Source organism: Cetorhinus maximus, chromosome 2, assembly GCF_964194155.1.
Source record: "Cetorhinus maximus chromosome 2, sCetMax3.hap1.1, whole genome shotgun sequence".
Taxonomy (NCBI): domain Eukaryota; kingdom Metazoa; phylum Chordata; class Chondrichthyes; order Lamniformes; family Cetorhinidae; genus Cetorhinus; species Cetorhinus maximus.
Genome location: NC_135880.1, coordinates 186,614,004 through 186,640,985, shown reverse-complemented (window position 1 = coordinate 186,640,985; position 26,982 = coordinate 186,614,004). Strand labels below are relative to the sequence as shown.

Below are 26,982 nucleotides of genomic sequence, written 5' to 3'. Positions count from 1 at the left end.
TGACACCTTTTCTGGGAGACAGGTGTACCTTACACCTGTTATTGTGAAACTCGGGAGGATCTGGAGCCGTGTCAGGAAGTTAACAGGTCGAAGAAAACTGGCAATTCACAGGAGTTCAATATAAACTCTATAGAACATTGGTAAGTTTGCAGCATGGAGTGTGTGTTTGGTCCGTGTGTCTGTCAGAAGCTGCATAGGTTCTGACACAAGTATGTAAACCAAAGGTTATTGAACCAAACAGAACAAGGAACCGAAAGCATTGAAGTGTCCAGAGTTTTCAGTAAGTTTATTAACTCCAGCAGGTTTGTTTTGATTAATAAAGGAAAACAATAATTAATTTGAATGTTATTGAAAAGAAAGGTCTGAAATGGAAACAAGAATTCTGTACAAAACAAATTGAAAGCTTTGGAGTTATTGGCTGTATGTCAGCAACGCAGAAGAGAGCAAGCAGCAGAGGGTATATGTATGTGAGTGCACGCCCATTCTTACATTGATTATAATTTAGGATAAAGTAAAATGTCAAAAAGATGCCTAATTATAAGATAAAGATAGTTATAATTTATAAATTAAACAGTAGCTCTTCCAACAACTCAGCTTGTTAATGCAATGAGACTGTGAAGGAGGGGAACAGGTTCAAATCTCAGTCTATGTAGTGTGATGTGGTGGGATAATAGGGACTCCTTGTATGCAGTGACATAATGGGGAAATCCTCATTAGTGAGAAGGGGATCGCTGAGGAGCTTAACCCCAGGGACTCAGCTCCCAGGGAAGGTTAATTAGTAATCTTATAGCAAGGGATCCTCCTGAGTGTAGGGTATTAAGTTTCATTTGACATAAAGTTTGAGAAAGATGTGGTTAAGTCTGAAACTAGGGCCTCAAATTTAAACAAAACTAATTACAGGGATATGAGGGGTGAGTTGGCTGAGGTAGATTGGGAAACTAGGTTAAAAGATAGATAAGCAATGGCAAACATTTAAAGTAATTAATATTTCTCAAAGCCCTGAGGGATTAAAAGATCCACTGAAAAAGCCTTGACTGACTCGAAAAGTTAAGGGTGGTATTAAATTCAAAGGAGAGGCTTACAATATTGTGAAAAGATTAGTAAGCCTGAGGATTGGGAGAGTTTTTAAAAATCAACAAAGGGTGACCAAGAAGTTGTTAAAGAGGGGAAAATAAAATTTGGAAGTAAACTAGCAATAAATATAAAAACAGACTGTAAGAGCTTCCAAAAGTACGTTGAAAGTAAGTGAGTAGCAAAACTAACCATGAATCCCTTAGGGGCCGAGACAAGAGAAACTACAATGCAGAATAAAGAAACACAAGGGGCATGAACAGATCTATTGCATTTGGAAACAGTTGGAAACTAAGAGCCTAATGAAACTGAGGAACTTAAAGTAATCAGTAATAAAAGAGAAAGTATTAGAAAAATTAACAAATCCCTCGGATCCAGTAGCCTACGTCTTAGGATTTTAAAAAGACGGCTGCAGAGAAAGTGGATCCAATGGTCCCTGGATTCTGGAATAATTCTCATGGATTGGAAGGTAGCAAAGATAAATCTGTTGTTCAGGAAGAGAGTAAACAGAGAACTGTAGGCCAGTTAGCCTGACTTCAATGGGAAAGAAAACATTATTGTGAAATGTATCATTAAGGAAGTGCTAACCAGTAATTTGGAAAATCAAAATATGATTATGCAGTCAACATGGCTTTAGAACCATAGAACCATAGAAATGTTAGAGCACATAAGGAGGCCAATCGGCCCATCTTGTCCATGCCAGCCTGAGGATACCCAGATGCCCTTTCTAATCCCACCTTCCTGCACCCGGCCCATAGCCCTGCAGCTTACAGCACTTAAGGTGCAGATCCAGGTACTTTTTTTAAAGAGTTTAGAGTTTCTGCCTCTACCACAAACTTGGGCAGTGAATTCCAGACACCCACTACCCTCTGCATAAAAAAGTTCTTCCTCATGTCCCCCCTACACCTTCTGCCACTTATCTTGAATCTATGCCCCCTGGTTCTAGAATTCTCCACCAAGGGAAACAATTTTATCCTGTCCACTCTATCTATTTCTCTCATAATTTTGTACACCTCAATCAAGTCACCTCTCAGCCTTTATGAAAGGAAATCACGTTTGATGAATCTCATTGTTTTTTGAGGGTGTAACTAGCAGGGTTAGATGTGGGACAGCCAGCGGATGTAGTATATTTCGATTTTCAGAAAGAATTTAACAAGCAACAAGAGGTTATTGATAAGATTAGGGCTCATGCATTGGGAGCAATATATTAGCACGGGTTGGTTAACAGACAGAAAACTGAGAGTAGGAAAAAATGGGTCATTTTTGTGTCGGTCATGCTCCAAGAATCAGTGCTGGGGCCTTAGCTATTTACAACTGACCTCAATGATTTAGAGGAGGGGACTGAGTGTAATGTATCTAGGTTTGCTGAGGATACAAAGCTGGAGAGCAAGGTAAGCTGTGAGAAGGGTGGAAGAAAGGCTGCAAAGGCATATGGAGGGGTTAAGTAATTGGGCAAGATTATGGCAGATAGGATATCATGTGGAAAAATGGGAAATTATCCGTTTTGACAAGAAGAATGGAAAAACAGAATTTTTTTTAGAGGTGGAAGACGAGTAAATGTTGATAATCGGTGGCATTTGTGTGTACTTGTACATGTAACACAACGTTAACAAGCAGCTACAGCAAGCAATTAGGAAGACAGTCGATATGCTAACCTTAATTGCAAAGGGGTTTGGAATATATGAGTAAGAAAGCCCTGCTGCAATAATAGGGCTTTAGTGAGATTACACCTGGAGGACTGTATGCAGTTTTGGTCTCCTCACCTAAGGAACGATATACTTGCAATAAAAGATCACTGGATTGATTCCAGAGAGGATTGTCCTGTGAGGAGATATTACTTAGAATCAGCCTATATTTAAGAAGTTCAGAAGAAACTGGAGTTTAGAACAATGAAAATCAAACTCATTGAAATGTGTAAAATTCTTAGATAAAAGCAAAATACTGCAAATGCTGGAAATCTGAAACAAAAACAAAAATTGCTGGAAAAACTCAGCAGGTCTGACAGCATCTGTGGAGAGAAAGACAGAGTTAACGTTTCGAGTCCGTTTGGCTCTTCGTCAGAACTAAAGAGAAATAGAAATGTGGTGAAATATAAGCTGTTTAAGGGGTTTGATAGGTGGAGCTGGATAAAGGACCAGTGATAGGTGGAGGCAAAGGAGAGATTCCCAAAGATGTCATAAACAAAAGGTCAAAGGGGTGTTGACGGTGGTGATATTAGCTAAAGGATGTGCTAACTGGGACATTAAGGGTAGAAAGCAGGACGAGCAAGTGACAGATGGCCCTAGTGGGGGTGGGGTGGGGAGGGGGGAAGGGATCCAAATAGGCTAAAAGGTGGAGATAAATCAATGGATGGAAATAAATTTTTTAAATAATAATAGAAATAGGTGGGAAAAGAAAAAATTTCTATATAAAAAAAAATAATAATTATTAGAAAAAAGGGATGAAAAAGGGGGTGGGGATGGAGGAGCAAGTTCATTATCTGAAATTGTTGAACTCAATGTTAAGTCCAGAAGGCTGTAAAGTGCCTAATCGAAAGATGAGGTATTGTTCCTCCAGTTTGCATTGAGCTTCACTGGAATATTGCAGCAGGCCAAGGACGGACATGTGGGCATGAGAGCAGGGTGGAGTGTTGGAATGGCAAGCGACAGGGAGGTCTGGGTCATGCTTGCGTACAGACTGAAGGTGTTCCGCAAAGCGGTCACCCAGACTGCGTTTGGTCTCTCCAATGTAGAGGAAACCGCATTGGGAGCAGCGAATGCGGTAGACTAAATTGAAGGAAGTGCAAGTGAAATGCTGCTTCACTTGAAAGGAGTGTTTGGGCCCTTGGATGGTGAGGAGGGGGGGAAGTAAAGGGGCAGGTGTTGCACCTTCTGCGGTTGCATGGGAAGGTGGTGTGGCAGGGGTTTGAGATGTAGGGGGTGATGGAGGAGTGGACCAGAGTCGGAACCAGAGAGGGAATGGTCCCTATGGAATGCCGCCGGGGGGTGAAGGGAAGATGTGTTTGTTGGTGGCATCATGCTGGAGTTGGCGGAAATGGCGGAGGATGATCCTTTGAATGCGGAGGCTGGTGGGGTGATAAGTGAGGACAAGGGGCCCCTATCATGGTTTTGGGAGAGAGAGGAAAGTGTGAGGGCGGATGTGCGGGAGATGGGCCGGACACGGTTAAGGGCCCTGTCAACCACCATGGGTGGAAAACCTCGGTTAAGGAAACCTGGAAAAATTTATTAATTTTGCTTCCAATTTGCACCCCTCCATCATTTTCACATGGTCCATCTCTGACACTTCCCTTCCCTCCCTTGACCTCTCTGTCTCAATTTCTGGTGATAGACTGTCCACCAATATTCATTACAAGCCTACCGACTCCCACAGCTACCTCGACTACAGCTCCTCACACCCCGCTTCCTGTAAGGACTCCATCCCATTCTCTCGGTTCCTTCGCCTCCGTCGCATCTGTTCTGATGATGCCACTTTCCAAAACAGTTCCTCTGACAGGTCTTCCTTCTTCCTTAACCGAGGTTTTCCACCCACGGTGGTTGACAGGACCCTCAACCGTGTCCGGCCCATCTCCCGAGCCTCTGCCCTCACACCTTCCCCTTAGGAGTTAGTCTTAGGAGTCAGCCATTTAAGATTGAGGTGACGCAAAATTACTTCACTCGGAGGGTTGTGAATTTTTCAATTCTTAATCCCCAGGGGTTATTGATGTTCCGTCAGCGAGTGTATTCAAGAATGAAGCAAATAGATTTATGGACTCCGGAGGAATCCAGGGATATGGAAATGGTTTAGGAATTGAGGTAGATGTTTAGCCATAAAAACAAAAAACTACTGCGGATGCTGGAAATCCAAAACAAAAACAGAATTACCTGGAAAAACTCAGCAGGTCTGGCAGCATCAGTGGAGAAGAAAAGAGTTGACGTTTCGGGTCCTCACGACCCTTCAACAGAACTGAAGTATAGTTAGGAGAGGGGTGAAATATAAGCTGGTTTAAGGTGGGGGGCGGGGGGAGAGAAGTTGAGGGTGGGGTGGTTGTAGGGACAAGCAAGCAGTGATAGGAGCAGATAATCAAAAGATGTCACAGACAAAAGGATCAAAGAGGTGTTGAAGGTGGTGATATTATCTAAGAAAAGTGCTAATTAAGAGTGGATGGCAGGACACTCAAGGTACAGCTCTAGTGGGGGTGGGGTGGAAAGATTGACAAGGTATTAGTTGTAGATTTAAAAATAATGGAAATAGGTGGGAAAAGAAAAATCTATATAAATTATTGAAAACAAAAAAAAACAAAAGGGAGGGGGAGGAAACGGGGTGGGGATGGGGGAGGGGGAGTTTAAGATCTAAAGTTGTTGAATTCAATATTCAGCCCGGAAGGCTGTAAAGTGCCTAGTCGGAAGATGAGGTGCTGTTCCTCCAGTTTGCGTTGGGCTTCACTGGAACAATGCAGCAAGCCAAGGACAGACATGTGGGCAAGAGAGCAGGGTGGAGTGTTAAAATGGCAAGCGACAGGGAGGTTTGGGTCTTTCTTGCGGACAGACCGCAGGTGTTCTGCAAAGCGGTAGCCCAGTTTGCGTTTGGTCTCTCCAATGTAGAGGAGACTGCATTGGGAGCAATGAATGCAGTAGATTAAGTTAGGGGAAATGCAAGTGAAATGCTGCTTCACTTGAAAGGAGTGTTTGGGCCCTTGGATGGTGAGGAGAGAGGAAGTGAAGGGGCAGGTGTTGCATCTTCTGCGTGGGCATGGGGAGGTGCCATAGGTGGGGGTTGAGGAGTAGGGGGTGATGGAGGAGTGGACCAGGGGGTCCCGGAGGGAACGATCCCTACGGAATGCCGCCGGGGGGGTGAAGGGAAGATGTGTTTGGTGGTGGCATCATGCTGGAGTTGGCGGAAATGGCGGAGGATGATCCTTTGAATGCGGAGGCTGGTGGGGTGATAAGTGAGGACAAGGGGGACCCTATCATGTTTCTGGGAGGGAGGAGAAGGCGTGAGGGTGGATGCGCGGGAGATGGGCTGGACACGGTTGAGGGCTCTGTCAACGACCGTGGGTGGAAAACCTCGGTTAAGGAAGAAGGAGGACATGTCAGAGGAACTGTTTTTGAAGGTAGCGTCATCAGAACAGATGCGACGGAGGCGAAGGAACTGCGAGAATGGGATGGAGTCCTTACAGGAAGCGGGGTGTGAGGAGCTGTAGTCGAGGTAGCTGTGGGAGTCTGTAGGCTTGTAATGGATATTGGTGGACAGTATATCATCAGAAATTGAGACAGAGAGGTCAAGGAAGGGAAGAGAAATGTCAGAGACGGACCATGTGAAAATGATGGAGGGGTGGAGATTGGAAGCAAAATTAATAAATTTTTCCAGGTCCCAACGAGAGCATGAAGCAGCACCGAAGTAATCATCGATGTACCGGAGAAAGAGTTGTGGGAGGGGGCCGGATAGGACTGGAACAAGGAATGTTCCACATACCCCATAAAGAGACAGGCATAGCTGGGGCCCATGCGGGTACCCATAGCCACACCTTTTATTTGGAGGAAGTGAGAGGAGTTAAAGGAGAAATTGTTCAGTGTGAGAACAAGTTCAGCCAGACAGAGGAGAGTAGTGGTGGATGGGGATTGTTCGGGCCTCTGTTCAAGGAAGAAGCTAAGGGCCCTCAGACCATCCTGGTGGGGGATGGAGGTGTAGAAGGATTGGACATCCATGGTGAAGATGAAGCGGTTGGGGCCAGGGAACTGGAAATTGTTGATGTGACGTAAGGTGTCAGAGGAATCACGGATGTAGGTGGGAAGGGACTGGACATGGGGAGAGAGAAGGGAGTCAAGATAACGAGAAATGAGTTCCGTGGGGCAGGAACAGGCTGACATGATCGGTCTGCCAGGACAGTTCCGTTTGTGGATTTTGGGTAGGAGGTAGAAGCGGGCCGTCCAAGGTTGGGCGACTATCAGGTTGGAAGCTGTGGGAGGAAGATCTCCAGAGGAGATGAGGTCAGTGACAGTCCTGGAAACAATGGCTTGATGTTCCGTGGTGGGGTCATGATCGCATCTGTTCTGATGACGCTACCTTCAAAAACAGTTCCTCTGACATGTCCTCCTTCTTCCTTAACCGAGGTTTTCCACCCACGGTCGTTGACAGGGCCCTCAACCGTGTCCGGCCCATCTCCCGCGCATCCACCCTCACGCCTTCTCCTCCCTCCCAGAAACATGATAGGGTCCCCCTTGTCCTCACTTATCACCCCACCAGCCTCCGCATTCAAAGGATCATCCTCCGCCATTTCCGCCAACTCCAGCATGATGCCACCACCAAACACATCTTCCCTTCACCCCCCCGGCGGCATTCCGTAGGGATCGTTCCCTCCGGGACCCCCTGGTCCACTCCTCCATCACCCCCTACTCCTCAACCCCCACCTATGGCACCTCCCCATGCCCATGCAGAAGATGCAACACCTGCCCCTTCACTTCCTCTCTCCTCACCGTCCAAGGGCCCATACACTCCTTTCAAGTGAAGCAGTATTTCACTTGCATTTCCCCTAACTTAATCTACTGCATTCGTTGCTCCCAATGCAGTCTCCTCTACATTGGAGAGACCAAACGCAAACTGGGCTACCGCTTTGCAGAACACCTGCGGTCTGTCCGCAAGAAAGACCCAAACCTCCCTGTCGCTTGCCATTTTAACACTCCACCCTGCTCTCTTGCCCACATGTCTGTCCTTGGCTTGCTGCATTGTTCCAGTGAAGCCCAACGCAAACTGGAGGAACAGCACCTCATCTTCCGACTAGGCACTTTACAGCCTTCCGGGCTGAATATTGAATTCAACAACTTTAGATCTTAAACTCCCCCTCCCCCCATCCCCACCCCGTTTCCTCCCCCTCCCTTTTGTTTTTTTTTGTTTTCAATAATTTATATAGATTTTTCTTTTCCCACCTATTTCCATTATTTTTAAATCTACAACTAATACCTTGTCAATCTTTCCACCCCACCCCCACTAGAGCTGTACCTTGAGTGTCCTGCCATCCATTCTTAATTAGCACTTTTCTTAGATAATATCACCACCTTCAACACCTCTTTGATCCTTTTGTCTGTGACATCTTTTGATTATCTGCTCCTATCACTGCTTGCTTGTCCCTACAACCACCCCACCCTCAACTTCTCTCCCCCCGCCCCCCACCTTAAACCAGCTTATATTTCACCCCTCTCCTAACTATACTTCAGTTCTGTTGAAGGGTCGTGTGGACCCGAAACGTCAACTCTTTTCTTCTCCACCGATGCTGCCAGACCTGTTGAGTTTTTCCAGTTCTGTTTTTGTTTTAGATGTTTAGCCAAGTAATCCTGGTCTACTCATGCTCCTATTTCTTACCCAGAAGGGAAAAACAGTAAAAACTGGGAAATAAGAATATTGGTCCAAACTGTTTTCTCCTTCTGGGTATGATCTTATGCCAGATAGTGAGCCCCAAGATCTGTCCCTGAGAGTTTTCACTCGCATAATAAACATAAAAGCCTTTCTATTAACACTCGAGTTACCAGAAATTGTGCGTTTAATAGTGGTAGAATACCACATCAGGTCTCCCATTAGGTTTGAGACTTTTAACTGACTTTCTTAAATAAACAATAAATATGTGCACATAGGAAGGAACTATACCACTGGGATAGACTCCACATCAATTGGACTGGGATCAAGGTTTCCATGGGAAGGATAAATATATTGAAAGGACTTTAAACCAATAGAGAGGAAGGAGCTCGGACTGAAGCAATGATAGAACTAATAACTTAAAGATAAGATAAAAAAATGGATAGAACCTACAAACAGTGATTGAGATAGTGTCAAGGTTCAGGACAAAGTAGAGAAAGTTATCACAAGATAACAAAATAGGGACGGTGAAAATAAGAGAGTATTGCAAGTTAAAAACTGAGAAAAATACAAATCAGGCATGGTCAGGATGGGGTTAATTACCAAGAAGGGAACTGTCTACACAAGTTCACAAAGAAGGAAGACCAGCAATTATTGATAATCAACACAAATACAGGAGTTGGAGAAGGGATTTGAGTGTGGGGAGTGGGCAATAGAAACAGTGCAGGTGGAAATAAGGAAGAGCAAAGGACTCACATGAGATCCTGGTGGGAGTTGATACAGGGCTGATGAAGAAGTCAGGAGGTGTATAATTTTCAGATCAAAGAACCATGAAGCAAAAGCAAAGTGAATATAATGGAAGATTTTAATTTACACATGGGCCAAAAAAGACCTCAAAAATTCACAGCGATTAATTTCCAAAATTTATTTGGGACAGTTTCCTATAACAATTAAAGCTTACAACGGTGCATAGCAACACTGAATTTAGTGAGGGAACATCTTGTGAATAGCAACTATGATATGATTAAATTTGCTGTTAAGTTTGAGAGGGACAAGGGCGAATGACAAAACAAAGGTTTTAAACTTAAGTGAGGCTAACTATATAGTGATCAGACATAAACTGATAACTGGGCCAAACCATTAATGCCTAAACCTACAAAGATTTTTAAAAATTTAATCATTGACGGGCTGTGGGCATTGCTGGCTAAGTCAGCATTTATCTTAGTGGGAAGGTATTCTCGGGAGTATTTGGTACAATCTGAGACAAGGTTATATTTCTAAAGGCACAAGAAGCCTGTGATATTATATCAATAACAAGGAAATGCAGAGTTTTTCTAATGAGTGCTTTGTATCTGTTTACACAGCAGAGAAAGAGACACAAAATAATCAATGATACCAAGGTTGCTAAAAACAAGTCAAGGAAAGAATTTATTGGAGTTAATATAATTTAAGTGGGTACTTCAGAAATATAAATCTCGAGGATCTGATGGCTTTTACCCTGGGGTGTTTAAAGAAACAAGTGGGGAAATTGCAGAGGGTGTTCGTCAAAATTTTCCAAAGTTTTCTTGATTTGAGAATTTTGCCTTTGGATTTTAGAGAATTGCAAATGTCAGTAAAAGGGCTGGAGAGAGAAATCAAGAAACTGCAGAGCTGTCAGCTTCCTGCTGCTCTGTCAATAGTTACTGAGCACGTGGACAAATGTGAAATGATCAAAGAGTGTCAGCATAGATTTGTGAAGGTGAGGTCATGTCTAACTAAAGCTAGTAGAATGTATTGAGGAAGTCACTAACATGGTGGACACTGAATTGTATCTATATGATCAAGTAGATCCTTCTCTTTTGTAATCTCTCTGAACTCTGGGAACTGGCTAGTGCACATTTTCTTTCTGTGTTTGATACCATTCTACTTGTTACTATTTTCTCTGCTAACTTAAGTCAGCTCAGTTTATTGAACAGCTTAGCTACAGGTACATCCCACCCAACACATCTACAGACCTGGGAGGAAGGTTCAAACATTACCATTTCTCACATTGAAAAGTAAGCCAATCACACAGCATGATTTGATTTGTAAAGTATGTCTTTGATCCTCCATCATACATTGTTTGTAAATACTTGACAACATACGTATTGATTGAAGCCAAGATTGTGAAGCGAGTTATCAAACACTTCCTGTATTCAGAGCAGATGTTTGATTAAAACATGACACTTTGCACCTTGCACCTTAAGTGCTGTAAGCTGCAGGTCTATGGGCCGGGCGCAGGAACGTGGGATTAGAAAGGGCACCTGGGTGTCCTCGGGCTGGCATGGACAAGATGAGCCGAATGGCCTCCTTCTGTGCTGTAACTTTTCTATGGTTCTATGGTTCCTTTTATGTCACAGGCTTTTTTGCAAAGTTACACTTTCAGGACAGAAGGGAAAAGGAGAAAACACAAGTTATAAATGGTGGTAAAAACAAAAAACTGCGGATGCTGGAAATCCAAAACAAAAACAGAATTACCTGGAAAAACTCAGCAGGTCTGGCAGCATCGGCGGAGAAGAAAAGAGTTGACATTTCGAGTCCTCATGACCCTTCAACAGAACTGGGTTCTCAGTTCTGTTGGAGGGTCATGAGGACTCGAAACGTCAACTCTTTTCTTCTCCGCCAATGCTGCCAGACCTGCTGAGTTTTTCCAGGTAATTCTGTTTTTATTATAAAAGGTGGTGATGAGCACATGTTGTACATCACAGCAATTGTCTTTGGGCCCCACAATGAACTCTCTCCACTTACAAATAACTACTTATATCCCTGCAAACTAATTCAGGGCAAACCATGCACAATCTCCGCATCTTAGTTGACCCAGAATTGAGCTTCCTAAGCCCTTATCTTCCCCATCACAAAGACCGGTCCCACCCTGTCTCAGTCCATCTGCTGATAAATATAATCCATGTTATCTTACCTCCAGCTCTGTAATCTCCTCCTACAACTCTCCAAATTTCCACACTCCTCTAACTCTGGCCTCTTGTGCAACCTCGGTTTTAATTGCTCCACCATTAGCGGCCATGCCTTCATCTGCCTGGGTCCTAAACTCTGGAATTCCATCCCTAAACCATTCGGCCTTTCTCTCCTCCTTTAGGGCACTCCTTAAAATCTAACTTGTTGACCAAACCTTTGTTCGCCTAATGTCTCTTTACTCGGCTCGGTGTCAATTTTTGTTTTCTGACACTCCTGTGAAGCATCTCGGGATGTTTTGTTCTGTTAATGTGCTAAAGGTGCTTTATAAATGTATGTTGCTGTTAGTGATGGTTAAACCCAGAGCTGAACGTGATGAAATTTAGAATTCAGGTCCGGACTGTTGAAGTGAGCAGAGTTTTGAAATGTTTATCTGTACAGGGTTTGAATCTAAATCAGCCATGGCAAATTTCAAAGGGCATGCCCTACCAGGCAGCTTCTTCCTACTCTTCGGGCTGTGGTGGTCAGCAAAGTATCCATTCAAATTCTTAATGAAGAGGACCAAGTCATCCAAACGGTGCTTCGAGCGAGTGGAACTTGCTGAGGGGATAGTCAAAGTTGTTTTCTCATTGGTGGGTGAGTACTCTGAGTCTTTGAGTGATTGTTTGCTGCCTGAGGGAGTAACTAACTGACCAGACAGTGGGGGGGCTGGAATTTGTCCTGAGACAAAGCAAATGTTCCCACAGGCACACAAACACTCACTGGACAAATACTGTGATCACACACACACACTCACTGTACCAATACTGTTTTCACACACACACGCATACACACACTCACTGGACAAATACTGTGATCACACACACACACACTCACTGGACAAATACTGTGATCACACACACACACACACACACTCACTGGACCAATACTGTGATCACACACACACACACACACAGTGACTGTACCAATACTGTGACCACACACACACGCACACACACACTCACTGTACCAATACTGTGATCACACACACACACATTCACTCACTGGACAAATACTGTGATCACACACACACACACTCACTGGACAAATACTGTGATCACACACACACACTCACTGGACAAATACTATGATCACACACACACACTCACTGGACAAATACTGTGATCACACACACACACGCATACACACACTCCATGTACCAATACTGTGATCACACACACACACACGCTCACTGGACAAATACTGTGATCACACACACTCACTGGACAAATACTATGATCACACACACACACTCACTGGACAAATACTGTGATCACACACACACACACACACACACAGTGACTGTATGAATATTGTGATCTCACACACACACACAGTGACTGTACCAATACTGTGATCACACACACACAGTGACTATACCAATACTGTGATCACACACAAACACACACACACACACAGTGACTGTACCAATACTGTGATCACACACACACACACACACAGACTGTATGAATATTGTGATCTCACACACACACACAGTGACTGTACCAATACTGTGATCACACACACACAAAGTGACTGTACCAATACTGTGATCACACACAAACACACACACACACTGACTGTATGAATATTGTGATCTCACACACACACACACACACACACACACAGTGACTGTACCAATACTGTGATCACACACACACACACACACAGTGACTGTACCAATACTGTGATCACACACACAAACAACACAATAACCACACTGTCTCAGTGACCATACACACACAGTGTCACAGTAATGTTACAGACAGGGGAGGGATGATAACGATGGTTCCCCTTTTCACCCACCGCTTGACTGACTGGAGACAGTGTGCTTTTTTTTACAAAGTGCTTTAACTCCTGAGTGCTGTAAGTGTCAGCAACAATGACAGGTCTTCTCATGAGTTTTAGAAGAAAGATATATGTTTATTGTTCAACACCCAAACACACACAACTACACCCACTCTCACACTTGTAATGGCACACACACACTCAAGGAAAGATTGCGATTATAAAAGTAGATTGCGATTTGGTCTTATTGTTATACATGCTTTTGCCCAAAGTGAAGGCTTGAAATGATGCAGGCCTGTAAACCTGTGTGTCCACTGAAAAGAAAAGCTCTGGGAGTGGGAAGAGGAGGGGGACAGATTCACTGCTGATTTACGTTCACAGTAGCTGATTTCTTCTTTCCACTCCAGTCTAGTGAAGCCCTGGTACAGTTCCTCAGGTCAAGAGTTCAAGGCAAAGCCAAGTCTCTGCCCACTGTTGTTTCTCAGGCAGGGTCTTTTATCTTTTCGGATCGAGATGTTTCTCTCTTGTCTGTTCAGAATTAAATTGCCCTATCAGAAACCTAGCTTCTGTCATGTGACCGGAGCATCTCTTTCCATTGTCCTCATAAACAGTTTCTGATGGTTAGGCCACTCGTCCACGTGCTACATGATAAAATAGGGCTTTTCACTGTCATTTTCTAGATTTCAAGTTTGGAGTCAAAGATTTTGCATTGTGAAACTAGTCTTTTGAATTAGTTGGAGAAGTTCAGCCATTAACTACTGAAAGTGTTGTTTTCATTTTAATAACTTCTCAAAGATATGTCCAGAAAGGTCATTTGCATTTTGAGGACTTCGTCCAAGACTTGTCCAGACATGAAGAATGGCCGAAGGCTCTTGCAGTTCCATGTCTATTGGCAGCTAGGAAAGAAAAGATTGCCTGGCCTCTCATCTTCATTTTGAGTCACAGAAAAGCATCCATTTCAGGTTTATTCTTATTAGGTTCATGTGGGGGTGTGACAATGAATGCACTATTTCAGTGAAAACATTACTGTCCCTCCTGAACCCACAGGAACAATGACACACATCACCTTCTTTGCTGCACTCTGACCTTGGCTTTTCTCCCTCAGTGAGAATACCAGAGCAGTCTCTGGCCGCAGTTAAGATGGTGCACTCTTCTACTGGTTGCTGTGACTGACTATTGATGGATGTATGTCAGAGACGTTAGCTTTGCTCTGCATCTAACTGTAGGAATTCTGGCTGAGCAATTTGTTCCTGATGGGCCCCACCTACACCTATTGAGTGAGGACAGAGAATCCTGGGTCAAACTGATGAACTGGCAGCACAGCACCATGTACCTGTTCTTTGGCATCTCCGGGATTGTAGACGTCCTCACATACTCCTCACTCAGGATCCCCATTGGCTTCGATCGCTTGGTCCTTTCACTGGCAGTATTTAATGAAGGTGAGTGGCTTTGTGTATTGCCTGCTGAACACAACATGTAACACAAACCTCATCACTTTAACCATATGTTATACACCAATATGTGCATCGCACGTGTATTGCACATGTATCACACACATATCATCACACAAGTTACACACCAACACACATGGTCAACATTATCTCCTGGCTAACACTTCACACTGACTAGCTCCCCCACAAGACCCCTTCCCCACACTGACCCCTCCACAGGCAGACCCTTCTCCCACACTGACCCCTCCCCAACAGTGGCCCACCTCCCCCACGCCGACCCCAATAACACTGAGCCTCTCCCCCACACTGACCCCCCCTCCTCATTATTGATCCCAATAGCACTGACCCCTTCCCCCATACCGACCACAATAACACTGATCCCAACAACACTGACCCCCTCATCCTCACTGACCCCCATAGCACTGACCCCCCTCCCCCACACTCACCCCAATAACACTGATCTCAACCCCAAATAACATTGAGCTTCTCCTCCACACTGACCCCAATAACACTGACCCCCTCACCCACACTAACCCCAATAGCACTGACCCCCTCACCCACACTGACCCCAGTAACACTGACCCCCTCACCCACACTGACCCCAATAGCACTGACCCCCTCACCCACACTGACCCCAATAACACTGACCCCCTCACCCACACTGACCTCAATAACACCGACCCCCTCACCCACACTGACCCCAATAACACTGACCCCCTCACCCACACTGACCCAAATAACACTGACCCCCTCACCCACACTGACCCCAATAGCACTGACCCCCTCACCCACACTGACCCCAATAGCACTGACCCCCTCACCCACACTGACCCCAATAGCACTGACCCCAATAGCACTGACCCCCTCACCCACACTGACCACAATAACACTGACCCCCTCACCCACACTGACCCCAATAACACTGACCCCCTCACCCACACTGTCCCCAAAAGCACTGAGCCCTTCCCCCACACTCACCCCAATAACACTGACCCCTTCCCCCACACTCACCCCAATAACACTGACCCCTTCCCTCACACTCACCCCAAAAACACTGACCCCTTCCCCCACACTCACCCCAATAAAATTGACCCCCTCACCCACACTGACCCCCTCACCCACATTGACCCCAATAACACTGCCGCCCTCCCTAACACTCACCCCAATAACACTGACCCCCTCACCCACACTGACCCCAATAACACTGACCCCCTCACCCACACTGACCCCAATAGCACTGACCCCCTCACCCACACTGACCTCAAAAGCACTGAACCCTTCCCCCACACTCACCCCAATAACACTGACCCCTTCCCCCACACTCACCCCAATAACACTGACCCCCTCCCCACACTCACCCCAATAACACTGACCCCCTCACCCACACTGACCCCCTCACCCACATTGACCCCAATAACACTGACCCCCTCCCCAACACTCACCCCAATAACATTGACCCCCTCCCCAACACTCACCCCAATAACACTGACCCCCTCCCCCACACTCATCCCAATAACACTGACCCCCTCCCCCACACTCATCCCAATAACACTGACCCCCTCCCCCACACTCACCCCAATAACACTGACCCCCTCACCCACATTGCCCCAATAACACTGACCCCTCCCCCACACACACTGTCTCACTTTCTCAGTTACCTGGAGGTTTTCCTGCAGTTGGTGGCTCTCCTGAACTTTAGTAACCAGCCCAGCTTTTTGAGATCAATTTTATCCCCTGAATTTCTAGAATTGAAAGCATATCTTGCCCCATGAGAATGTGAGTTTCTCTCTTGCAAGGTTCTCCATTATCACATTCACTTATATCCTCAGCCATTACAGCCTCCCTATTCCTCCTCTCAGAGTGTCCGACCACCCACTTACCTATGACTGAAATTCACTTCCAGTGATACACGCATTGTGTAAATCTTTTTGTGATTTGTCCCAATCCTCCTCAGTATTAACTATACATCCAATTTGGATTCAACAACACATTTCGAAAATGTACTTTACCCCCCTACTTCCTGTGAAAGTCTAGAATTGTCCTCTTTGATCTCCAGATGTTTTGGCCTCTGACACACAGGAGGCATAAAGAAAATCCTCAATAGGACCATCCATAGAACTCCACAGAACCATACTAAAGTTACAGCACAGAAGGAGGCCATTTGGCCCATCTTGTCCATGCCAGCCCAAGGACACCCAGGTGCCCTTTCTAATCCCACCTTCCTGCACCCAGCCCATAGCCCTGCAGCTTACAGCACTTAAGGTGCAGATCCAGGTATTTTTTAAAAGAATTTAAAGTTTCTGTCTCTACCACCAACTTGGGCAGCGAATTCCAGACACCCATTACCCTCTGCGTAAAAAAGTCCTTCCTTATGTCCCCCTACACCTTCTGCCACTTATCTTGAATCTATGTCCCCTGGTTCTAGAATTCTCCACCAAGGGAAACAATTTTATCCTGTCCACTCTATCTATTCCCCTCATAATTTTGTACACCTCAATCAAGTCACCTCTCAGCCTTCTTTGTTCCAGGCAAAATAACCCCAACCGATCCAATCTCTCCTCGTAGTTACACTTTTCTAACCCTGGCAACATTCTTGTAAACCTCCTCTGCATTCTCTCCAGAGCTATTACGTCCTTCCTGTAATGCGGTGACCAGAACTGCACACAATACTCCAGTTGCAGCCTCACCAATGTTTTATACAATTCCAACATTATATCCTTACTTTTATATTCTATACCTCTGCCAATGAAGGAGAGCATTCCATATGCCTTCTTTACAACCTTGTCTACTTGAACTGCTGCCTTCAGGGACCTGTGTACTTGTACGCCAAGATCTCTCACTTCATCTACCCCTCTTAGTATATTCCCATTTATTTTGTAATCCCTGTAACAGTTTGACCTCCCTAAATGTATGACCTCACACTTCCCTATGTTAAAACCCATCTGCCACTTTACCGCCCACTCCACCAACCCATCTATATCGTTTTGGAGATTATGGCTATCCTCTACACTATCCACTACTCGGCCAATCTTTGTGTCATCTGCAAATTTCCCAATCGTGCCCCCCACGTTCACGTCCAAATCGTTAATATATAACACAAACAGCAAGGGTCCCAACACCGAGCCCTGTGGAACACCACTTGAGACAACTTAAATCCCCAGGAATACCAGCAGAATTCCATCAGCAGCAGCTTCTTCCTGTTAACCCTGTGATCCCACGAGAATCCAGCCTTCATCTACTGACTCAGGGGAGTGGACTGGGGTCGTGACAGGGTCAGAATGTAGGAGCAGGCGGGAAAATCCTGCCTCCTGGGACCACAAGCTGTGTGGATGTTACTGGGGAGATGTTACTGGCACTTCCCTAAACCAAAGACAAAATCATCTTCTTAAAAATAAAGGTCCCCATATCACAAGCCCATTTAAAACCTATGTAACACATCAGCTAAAGTCACACAAAACAAACGCACAATGAAAATCTCCCACACGCTGAAGTGCGGTTTCCATCACTGAATTTTTAAAAATTCATTCATGGGATGTGAGCATCATTGGCTAGGCCAGCATTTATTGCCCATCCCTAACTATCCCTTGAGAAGCTGGTGGTAAGCTGCCATCTTGAACTGCTCCAGTCCATGTGGTGTAGGTACACCGACAGTGCTGTTAGGGAGGGAGTTCCTGGATGGTCACGTTCTATCTGGATTAACTGGAGCAGAGATTTGGAACAGAAACTCCAAACAAATCAGGAGCTAATGAATTGGAAGGAAGATTGTGACAGTTTACACAAAGTATCCCAGCTCCGATAGTTAACGTTTCAGAAATCAGCATCTGTGTGATTGACAGTTTAATGCCAGCCATCATGTGACTGGTCATCTCTTATTTTCTGCAGGTTTCCTATTTTATTTCCATGTCCAAAATCGGCCTCCCCTCGACCAGCACATCCACTCACTTCTGCTCACCGCTGTGTTTGGAGGCTCCTTAATCATAATGCTGGAGGTTTTCCTGCGCGATAACTTAGCCCTGGAGCTGTTCCAAACTAGTTTGGCAATCCTACAGGGGACCTGGTTCTGGCAGGTGAGTAGCTTCCTTCACAATGAGCTCTCAACTCCCCTCCACCACCTCCGCCCTCCACATCTCTGACTCCATGGGCAGGGTTTTGCCTTTGGGGTCGGGGTTAAATAGGGGTTGCCAGTCTGCACTGTGTAGGCTATAGTCACCTGGCATTGCTTTTATCTGCATTGGCCAATGAAAAGATGGGGGGAGGGGAGAGAACGGGCGGGCTCTTGGAAGTTGCAGGGCTAACAGGGTACCTTCCAGCACTGAAGGAGCTGCAGCTTGCAGTTTAGGTGAGAGAGAGGGTGGGAGGGAGGCGGCATCTTGAGGCACCCTCTCAGCAACTTTTAAAACATTTAAATTAAAAATTGGCCTCAGCAGGCAGGCCACAGTGAGAGGGAGCTCCTCCACAGGTCGCCCTGCAGATGCAACTGAGGCTCCGCATGCAGGTAGGCCTCAAAGCCTTGGTCTGCCACAGGAAGTCTCCCTCCAGGCAGCTGGCCTGGAACCGACCTTTAGTGACTGACAGGTCGACTGGAAAATTCCAGTCAGCCTCTGGAAATAGGTCTTAATGGACCATTAAGTGTCTTCAACTGGCTACCCACCATCCAGCCCGCCAATTCCACCTCTAGAAAAATGGCCCAGGGGCAGGATGATGCTGGGAAACCAGCAAACTAGCCAACAGAACAAACTTTCATATCCATCTATCTCCCTACTCACCACCCTGTGGCAGGAAACATCCAGCCCTAAGTCCCTGGGTGTGAAATAAGTTTAACAGCATGTTCTAATGGAAGTGTCTGCTCTCTTTCAGATTGCCTTTGTCTTGTACCCTCCCAGCGGTGGACCCATGTGGAATGAAAATGACCACGGAAATATCATGTTCATAACACTGTGCTTCTGCTGGCATTTTGCAGTTGCCCTGAGTATCGTGGCTGTCAATTATACATTAGTGTACTGGTGAGTTTAAACTGACATCCAGCAAGGTATGAGGCTGCAGCAGTCAGCACACGTCCTGCTCTCTGCATCACTGAACCAAAAGGAAAGTGTTAAATATTGGTCATAGGTCCAAAATGGTCATAACTTCTGTTTAATGTGTCAGTGATAGGAAACCTGGAGCTCCAGTAGTCAGCAACTCCCCACCTCTCCAGCATTACTTCATCACTGGGTCAAAATCCTGGAACTCCCTCCCTAACAACAGCTTTCATCACATGGACTGCAGCAGATCAAGAGAAGGCTCATCACTGTCTTCTCAGGGGCAACTAGGGATGGCCAATAAATGCCACAAGGGCATCAGCTCCCCTGGTACAAGCACTGATAGCGATAGGGCCAGGCACTGGTACAGATGATCCTCCCATTGTCTCAAATCGAGAGTCTGGCCCCTGCACTGACTGTAACTGGTTGTAAAGTCAGGATGGTAATGTACGGTAACAGGTTATGTTACACTCTAAGCTGCTGCTTGTTCCAAGGGTTTTGATTGAAGTGCAGTTTCCATCACTGAATTTTTAAAAATTCATTCATGGGGTGTGAGCATCGTTGGCTAGGCCAGCATTCGAAAGGGCTAGAAGGCTGGGAACAGATGAAGCCCGTGGAGAATATAAAGAAAGTAGGAAGAAACTTAAGCAAGGAGTCAGGAGGGCTAAAAGGGGTCATGAAAAGTCACTGGCAACCAGGATTAAGGAAAATCCCAAGGCCTTTTATACATATGTAAAAAGCAAGAGGGTAGCCAGGGAAAGGGTAGGCCCACTCAGGGACAGAGGTGGGAATCTGTGTGTGGAGCCAGAAGAAATGGGAGAGATACTAAATGAGTACTTCTCATCAGTATTCACCAAAGAGAAGGACTTAGCGGTCGATTTATCTAGGGAAGAGTGTGTAGATTGCCTGGATCATGTTGAGATCAAAAAAGAGCAGGTGTTAGGCGTCTTGAAGAATATTAAGGTGGATAAGTCCCCAGGGCCAGATGGGATCTACCCCAGAGTACTGAGGGAGGCAAGGGAGGAGATTGCTGGGGCCTTGACAGAAATCTTTGTATCCTCACTGGCTATGGGTGAGGTCCCAGAGGACTGGAGAATGGCCAATGTTGTTCCATTGTTTAAGAAGGGTAGCAGGGATAATCCAGGAAATTACAGGCCGGTGAGCCTTACGTCAGTGGTAGGGAAATTATTGGAGAAGATTCTTCGTGACAGGATTTACTACCATTTGGAAGCAAATGGACATATCAGTGAGAGGCAGCATGGTTTTGTGAAGGGGAGGTCGTGTCTTACTGACTTGAACGAGTTTTTATAGGAAGTGACAAAGATGATCGACGATGGAAGGGCAGTGGATGTTATCTACATGGATTTCAGTAAGGCCTTTGACAAGGTCCCTCATGGCAGACTGGTACAGAAGGTAAAGTCACACGGGATCAGAGGTGAGCTGGCAAGATGGATACAGAATTGGCTTGGTCATAGAAGACAGAGGGTAGCAGTGGAAGGGTGCTTTTCTGAATGGAGAGCTGTGACTAGTGGAGTTCCCCAGGGATCAGTGCTGGGGTCTTTGCTGTTTGTAGTATACGTAAATGATTTGGAGGAAAATGTAACTGGGCTAATTAGTAAGTTTGCAGACGACACTAAGGTTGGAGGAGTTGCAGATAGTGAAGAGGATTGTCAAAGGATACAACGGGATATAGATCGGTTGGAGACTTGGGCGGAGAAATGGCAGATGGAGTTTAATCCGGACAAATGCGAGGGTAATGCATTTTGGAAGGTCTAATACAGGCAGGAATTATACAGTAAATGGCAGAACCCTTAAGTGCATTGACGGGCAGAGGGATCTGGGTGTACAGGTCCACAGGTCACTGAAAGTGGCAACCCAAGTAGATAAGTTAGTCAGGAAGGCATATGGCATGCTTGCCTTCATTGGCAGGGGTATTGAGTATAAAAGCTGGGAAGTCATGCTGCAGCTGTATAGAACCTAGGTTAGGCCACACTTGGAATATTGCGTGCAATTCTGGTCGCCACATTACCAGAAGGACATGGAGGCGTTGGAGAGGGTGCAGAGGAGGTTTACCAGGATGCTGCCTGGTCTGGAAGTTATTAACTATGAGGAGAGGTTGGAGAAACTCGGATTGTTCTCACTAGAGCGACGGAGATTGAGGGGCGACTTGATTGAAGTTTACAAAATTATGAGTGGCATGGACAGAGTAGATAGTCAGAAGCTTTTTCCCAGGGTGGAAGAGTCAATTACTAGGGGACAAAGATTTAAGGTGAGAGGAGAAAACTATAGAGGAGATGTGCGGGGCAAGTTTTTTACGCAGAGGGTAGTGAGTGTCTGGAATTCGCTGCCAGAGGAGGTGGTGGAAGCAGGTACGATAATGGTGTTTAAGAGGCAGCTTGACAAATACATGAATAGGATGGGAATAGAGGGATACGGACCCGGGAAAAGCAAAATGTTTTAGTTGACGGGCAATATGATCGGTGCAGGCCGAAGGGCCTGTTCCTGTGCTGTACTTTTCTTTGTTCTTTCTTTGTTTGTCCAGTAGGTCTCACAAATAGGTTCAGAGGCTTGTAAAGTTGAACCGTGTTTATTGATAACACATAACTACTTACATATGTGCAAAGTATAGTGAAGACTATGACCTATCTCCACGCTTCTGCACAAGTCTCTAGATCAAGTCTGCTCCATGTCCTAACCCGGTTGCTCTGCGTGCAGTTTCTTGTCATATGACTCTTTACATAACACTGTGGGCAGTAGTATTCTCCAGTCTCACATTCACCTTGCTAGCCAAATACCCTTATACTACAGCTCCCACAGGTCTTTATCCAACATATTTACAGTATGTTCCTTTATGTGTTACCCTTTCTCCCCTGTCAAGTCTCTGAGTTTATAAACAATTAGGAAGGCAGATGGTATTTTGTCTTCAATCACCTCAATCCAGTGAAAAGTTTTGGACACTGTTTCTTAAAATTGGAAGCAGACCCTTGCTGGTTAACCTCGTCAACCTTCTGAAGGAGGTTGAGGTTGACATAGGCTTTCCTGCTCAAGAGGGGAAAGTATTGATTGTGGAGAACAAATTACATCTTCCATATTCGTTTATCTTTGCATTGGAGTGTCGCCTGCAACGTACCTTTAACTGGGAGCTTGATACCGCCTGCTCCATACAGCTGTGTTGTGGGTGGCATCAGGCATTTTTTCATCAGCCACGGTTCCTTGTCTGAGAGCACCATAACACTGACTCCCGTGTCCAATCTGAAGTTGGTGAGGTGGCCGTTTACAGAGATGTCATAATTCCTAAAAGAGAATCCAGGATCCTTGATCTCACCCAAGAAGTACGGTTGGGCCTCTTCCTGGTGGGTTACTTCAATCTCATGGACTATTTTGGGATCCTCCACACATCTGGATGTCTTAGCCTTACACAGCTTTCCAAAGTGTCCCAGCGGCTGCAGTTGAAACACTGTGTAGAGATTGCTGGACATTGCTGTCACCTGTGAGGGCTTTTGGCTCCACAGCACTGACATGATCTCCCACCATCGTGTACTCTGTTTGGGTATTGCCTTCCTCGGCCTGGAGTCTCCTGCCCTTCTGTTGCTTTACAAGCCAGACAGTTGGGGTTATTCTATACCATGGCTTAACCCAGCCATGTAAAACGGGCCAGTTGTTGGTGAATTTCAGACTGCCTGACTATTTGGCTCACCTTTTCTGGAGTCAGGTCTTCTTTTGCCTGTAGTATGTCCAAAAGGGCATAGTCAGTCACTCAGACTACAATTTCGTCTCTTATGAGCTCTGACTTCAGGACACTGTAGTCACAGCCCTCAGCCAATCTGTACAATTCATTTATAAAAGAATCAATGGTTCGCCAAGCTGTCGGACTGATTTATTGAATTTTGCTTGTTCTAAAATCTTATTAGGTCTTAAATTAGAATCAGTGTCAAATGATTTCAGAACATCTTTAAATTTATCTGTAGATTCATTTATTCCTTGCTACGCAAGTCCCAAATTCTGCGCCTGGTTTGGCCCAAATTGGCCTGGTAGGATTGATTTGAGACTCATGGTTGCTTTTCACCTCAGGGGAAGTACAGCTTTAAATGCTGCTGTACTTTTAAAGATGGTGCTGCAGTAACCGTTTCTCTCACTACTTCTTCCCACGCTTGTCGGGTTTTGATGGGCTTCTGCCACGATCACGGACCCGATCTCAATGGGATTGATTGACCGCAGCGATTCTTTAAATCAAAGGCTTGGGCCCTTTAGAACATTTTTGGAGTATTTTAACCCAATTAAAGGCGATTCCCGGCTGTGGCTGAGGTTTCAAACTTCATTTTTTTTCAGCGGAGATCGGCTGCCGGCTCTGAACCCGGGCTGGCCATGGTGATTAACGAAACGGACTGGCCTGACTGATTAATGGCCTGAAGACTTTTAAGGACTAGTTCAGCCATAGAACTGAATTTTTACTCACCCTTTCTCAGTCCCTTAACTCTGCAGTCGATGGAAATTCACAATGGACCTCCGCGGGGTCTGGCGGAGTCCTTTCACTGCACAGTGGATTTTTCTTCTGCCCTTCAGCCTCCACATCTGCAATGGGGCTTTTTTTTTTGAAGCGATCTCCAGTCGTGTGTTCGGTTCAGGTGCACTGCAGTCAGGTCAGGATGCTGTTCCTTCAGTTTTTCTGATTCCGGGGTCATTCACCAGCTTCTCTGGGGTCTGGGTTCTTTCATCAGCTACCACCACGTTGTCAGTGAGGGTTCTGGTCAGTAGGTCTCACGAAGTGATTCAGAGGCTTGTGAGGTTGAACATTAACTGTTTATTGGTAACACATAACGATATACGTATGTACAAGGTATAGCCAAAACTAAGAGCTAACTTCATGCTCTCCTCGACACACGACCCCAGATCATATAGGCTCCATGTCCTAGCCTCTGTGTGCAGGTCAAAAACAGAAATAGAAATACCTGGAAAAACTCAGCAGGTCTGGCAGCATCGGCGGAGAAGAGCACAGTTAACGTTTCGAGTCCTCATGACCCTTCAACAGAACTAAGTAAAAATAGGAAAGGGGTGAAATATAAGCTGGTTTAAGTGGGGGGGTGGGGGGGGGGGGCGGAGGTTGTTGGGACAAGCCTATTACTGGCTGCTTACACCTCTTTGTCCTTTTGTCTGTGACATCTTTTGGTTATCTCCACCTATTACTGGCTGCTTGTCCCAACTTATATTTCACCCCTTTCCTATTTTTACTTAGTTCTGTTGAAGGGTCATGAGGACTCGAAACGTTAACTGTGCTCTCCTCCGCCGATGCTGCCAGACCTGCTGAGTTTTTCCAGGTATTTCTGTTTCTGTTTTTGTTTTGGATTTCCAGCATCCGCAGTTTTTTGCTTTTATCTCTGTGTGCAGGTCTCTTGTCATGTGATTCTACATCACACCGTGAGCAGTACAGCTCTCCAGTCCCACATTAATCTTTGCTATGCAAAACACCCTTATCCTGCTCTCTCTGTTTCCCTGCAGGATCATACAGCTCAGAAGATCAAAGAAATCTGGTGCAATGGAGCTGGGGCAGTTGAAAAGCACAGAGATGAACTCACATGTCCACCTGCTGCAAAGCGGTGATGAGGACTGAAGACCCTGAGTGAGAAGCAGCCCCCGATACATTCCTCAATCCCTGTTGAGAAGCTGATGATTTCTGTCCAATTATTTTTTAACTGTAAACTTTAAAAAAATATTTTTGCTTTATTCCTTAACTTCTGTTGATTCACTTATTGCTCTGGGGGAGGGAGTGGGAATGAGCTGGAGGAGATATCTGGCAGTGACATGGCGCTGATCCACTGGGAACTGGTGTACAGGAACAGAGCAGAACTTGGAAGTCCGGCTGACAACCCTGTATCTCAGTATCTTTCTGGGTTAAATGCAAAGAGTTTGTAGCTGGTTTTAAAATCACCCAGGAGACTGCCTAAATCTCGAGCTTTATTCCATAAGGTCAGACTTTGTGGCGGTCCCATCTTTGCCCAATAGACCTGTCTCCCATCTTCATAAAAATTGATACATTTCCCTTGTTTCCGAATGAAAAATATCATTTTTTAATTTAAAATTTGCATGAACCCTGAGCTGTATGTGAGGTTTCATTGGGCAGGTACAGCAACCAGAATCCTATCAGAAGTATTCGATTTGTCCTGTGCTAGTACCCCTATATTTGTTTCAGTTCGCTCTCTAATCGTGTTTTATTTATTTCAGTGTTTTATGGCTTGTTTAAACTCCAGTGTGTGGGTGGTGTTATGTAAACTACATTATGTGAACCCTCTCACCTTTTGAAGTGTACCTAAGGTTTCCTTAGTGCTTTCTTTCAGAATCTAGCTGAAAATTGACAGAATTATCAATGTTTTTAAAGAAACGCCCTAACTATCAATAAATGGGTAAATAAACTCTAGTAGTAATTTGAGATGGTAGTTTACATCTTCGTCTTTCTCCAGTCCCCTACCCACAAACCCTGCCCCAAACATTACTGGTCTGAAAATGTTGCTGCTGCATTTGCTGCATTTTTGAACCTTCTACTTGTTTTTTTTCAATTACACTATTGAATATCCATGGAATCACCATGGATACGCAGGAGCTGGATCTGCCCAAAAACTTCCTGACTGTGGCCAGGAGGCTTCAGTCAGAGAAAGCAACAAGACGAGGTTCAGCTGTGCTACAGTCCGCTTTCAGCAAACCCAACATCAAAAGTTGCCTGTCTAAAGTTTTTTTAATATGAGGTTTTGTGTTGATATTCCACCCCTGATATCCTGGTGACCCAGCACTTGTACAAATTCCTTCCTTCTCGCTTGCACACCTCCACCACATTCAACTGATCTACACACTTTAATTCTGATATTCCAGATAAGCCTATTGTTGATGCCTTGCCACCTCCATTCCACCAGGTCCCACGACCAATATGTTTTCTATTTATACAAATCGTGTGATTCATTTTCAGGAAGAAGTAGAAAAGTTAAGTTTTCTTAATGCTCATGTGAGTGTGTCATTATTAAACTGCAGCGTAATGTGACTTGGTTTGCAAAATGTTTTTTGTTAATTCTTGGTCAGGGCTAAATGGATGAATCATTGGGTCTTCAAACCCATACTGTCTATTAAGAAACCTTGTCTCGTCCCTTCCCCTACGGGGAGAAAACAGGGGAGTGGGATTGACTGGTTTGTTTGACAGAGTGCCAGCATGGACTCGAAGGCTAAATTGCCCCTTCTGACTATATCCTCTATAATGGGCGCACACATGTCTCCTGTGCTTCTGGGCTCTCTCCTGTTAGGTTTACTGTGTCCTTAATCACTGGTAAGAACACAGTTCCTCAATAAATATGCAGGATAGTTTGTTTTCATTGTTTCAG

At 45.3% G+C, this 26,982-nt stretch overlaps 1 protein-coding gene across 2 annotated transcripts; it reads left to right on the top strand.

The window, feature by feature from the left end:
- Nucleotides 1-26,648, top strand: tmem45b (transmembrane protein 45B). Of its 2 annotated transcripts, XM_078530708.1 has the most exons (7): nt 4-140; nt 9,994-10,135; nt 11,767-11,961; nt 14,379-14,591; nt 18,486-18,670; nt 19,461-19,606; nt 25,118-26,648. In XM_078530708.1, the coding sequence occupies exons 3-7, from the start codon at nt 11,787-11,789 to the stop codon at nt 25,227-25,229; spliced, it is 831 nt and encodes a 276-aa protein (XP_078386834.1). In that variant the 5' UTR covers nt 4-140; nt 9,994-10,135; nt 11,767-11,786; the 3' UTR covers nt 25,230-26,648. The 2 variants fall into 2 exon arrangements, with proteins under 2 accessions (XP_078386843.1, XP_078386834.1); XM_078530717.1 differs by lacking the exons at nt 9,994-10,135; nt 25,118-26,648 and having other exon boundaries at nt 1-140; nt 19,461-19,610.
- The last annotated feature ends 334 nt before the right edge of the window (nt 26,649-26,982 follow it).

Excerpts from the sequence above, each read along its gene's own strand:
- tmem45b (XM_078530708.1), top strand. The coding sequence starts at position 11,787 with ATGGCAAATTTCAAAGGGCATGCCCTACCAGGCAGCTTCTTCCTACTC. Across the intron at positions 11,962-14,378 it reads AGTTGTTTTCTCATTGGTGG|GAATTCTGGCTGAGCAATTT; the intron begins GTGAGTACTCTG and ends ATCTAACTGTAG. Across the intron at positions 14,592-18,485 it reads ACTGGCAGTATTTAATGAAG|GTTTCCTATTTTATTTCCAT; the intron begins GTGAGTGGCTTT and ends TATTTTCTGCAG.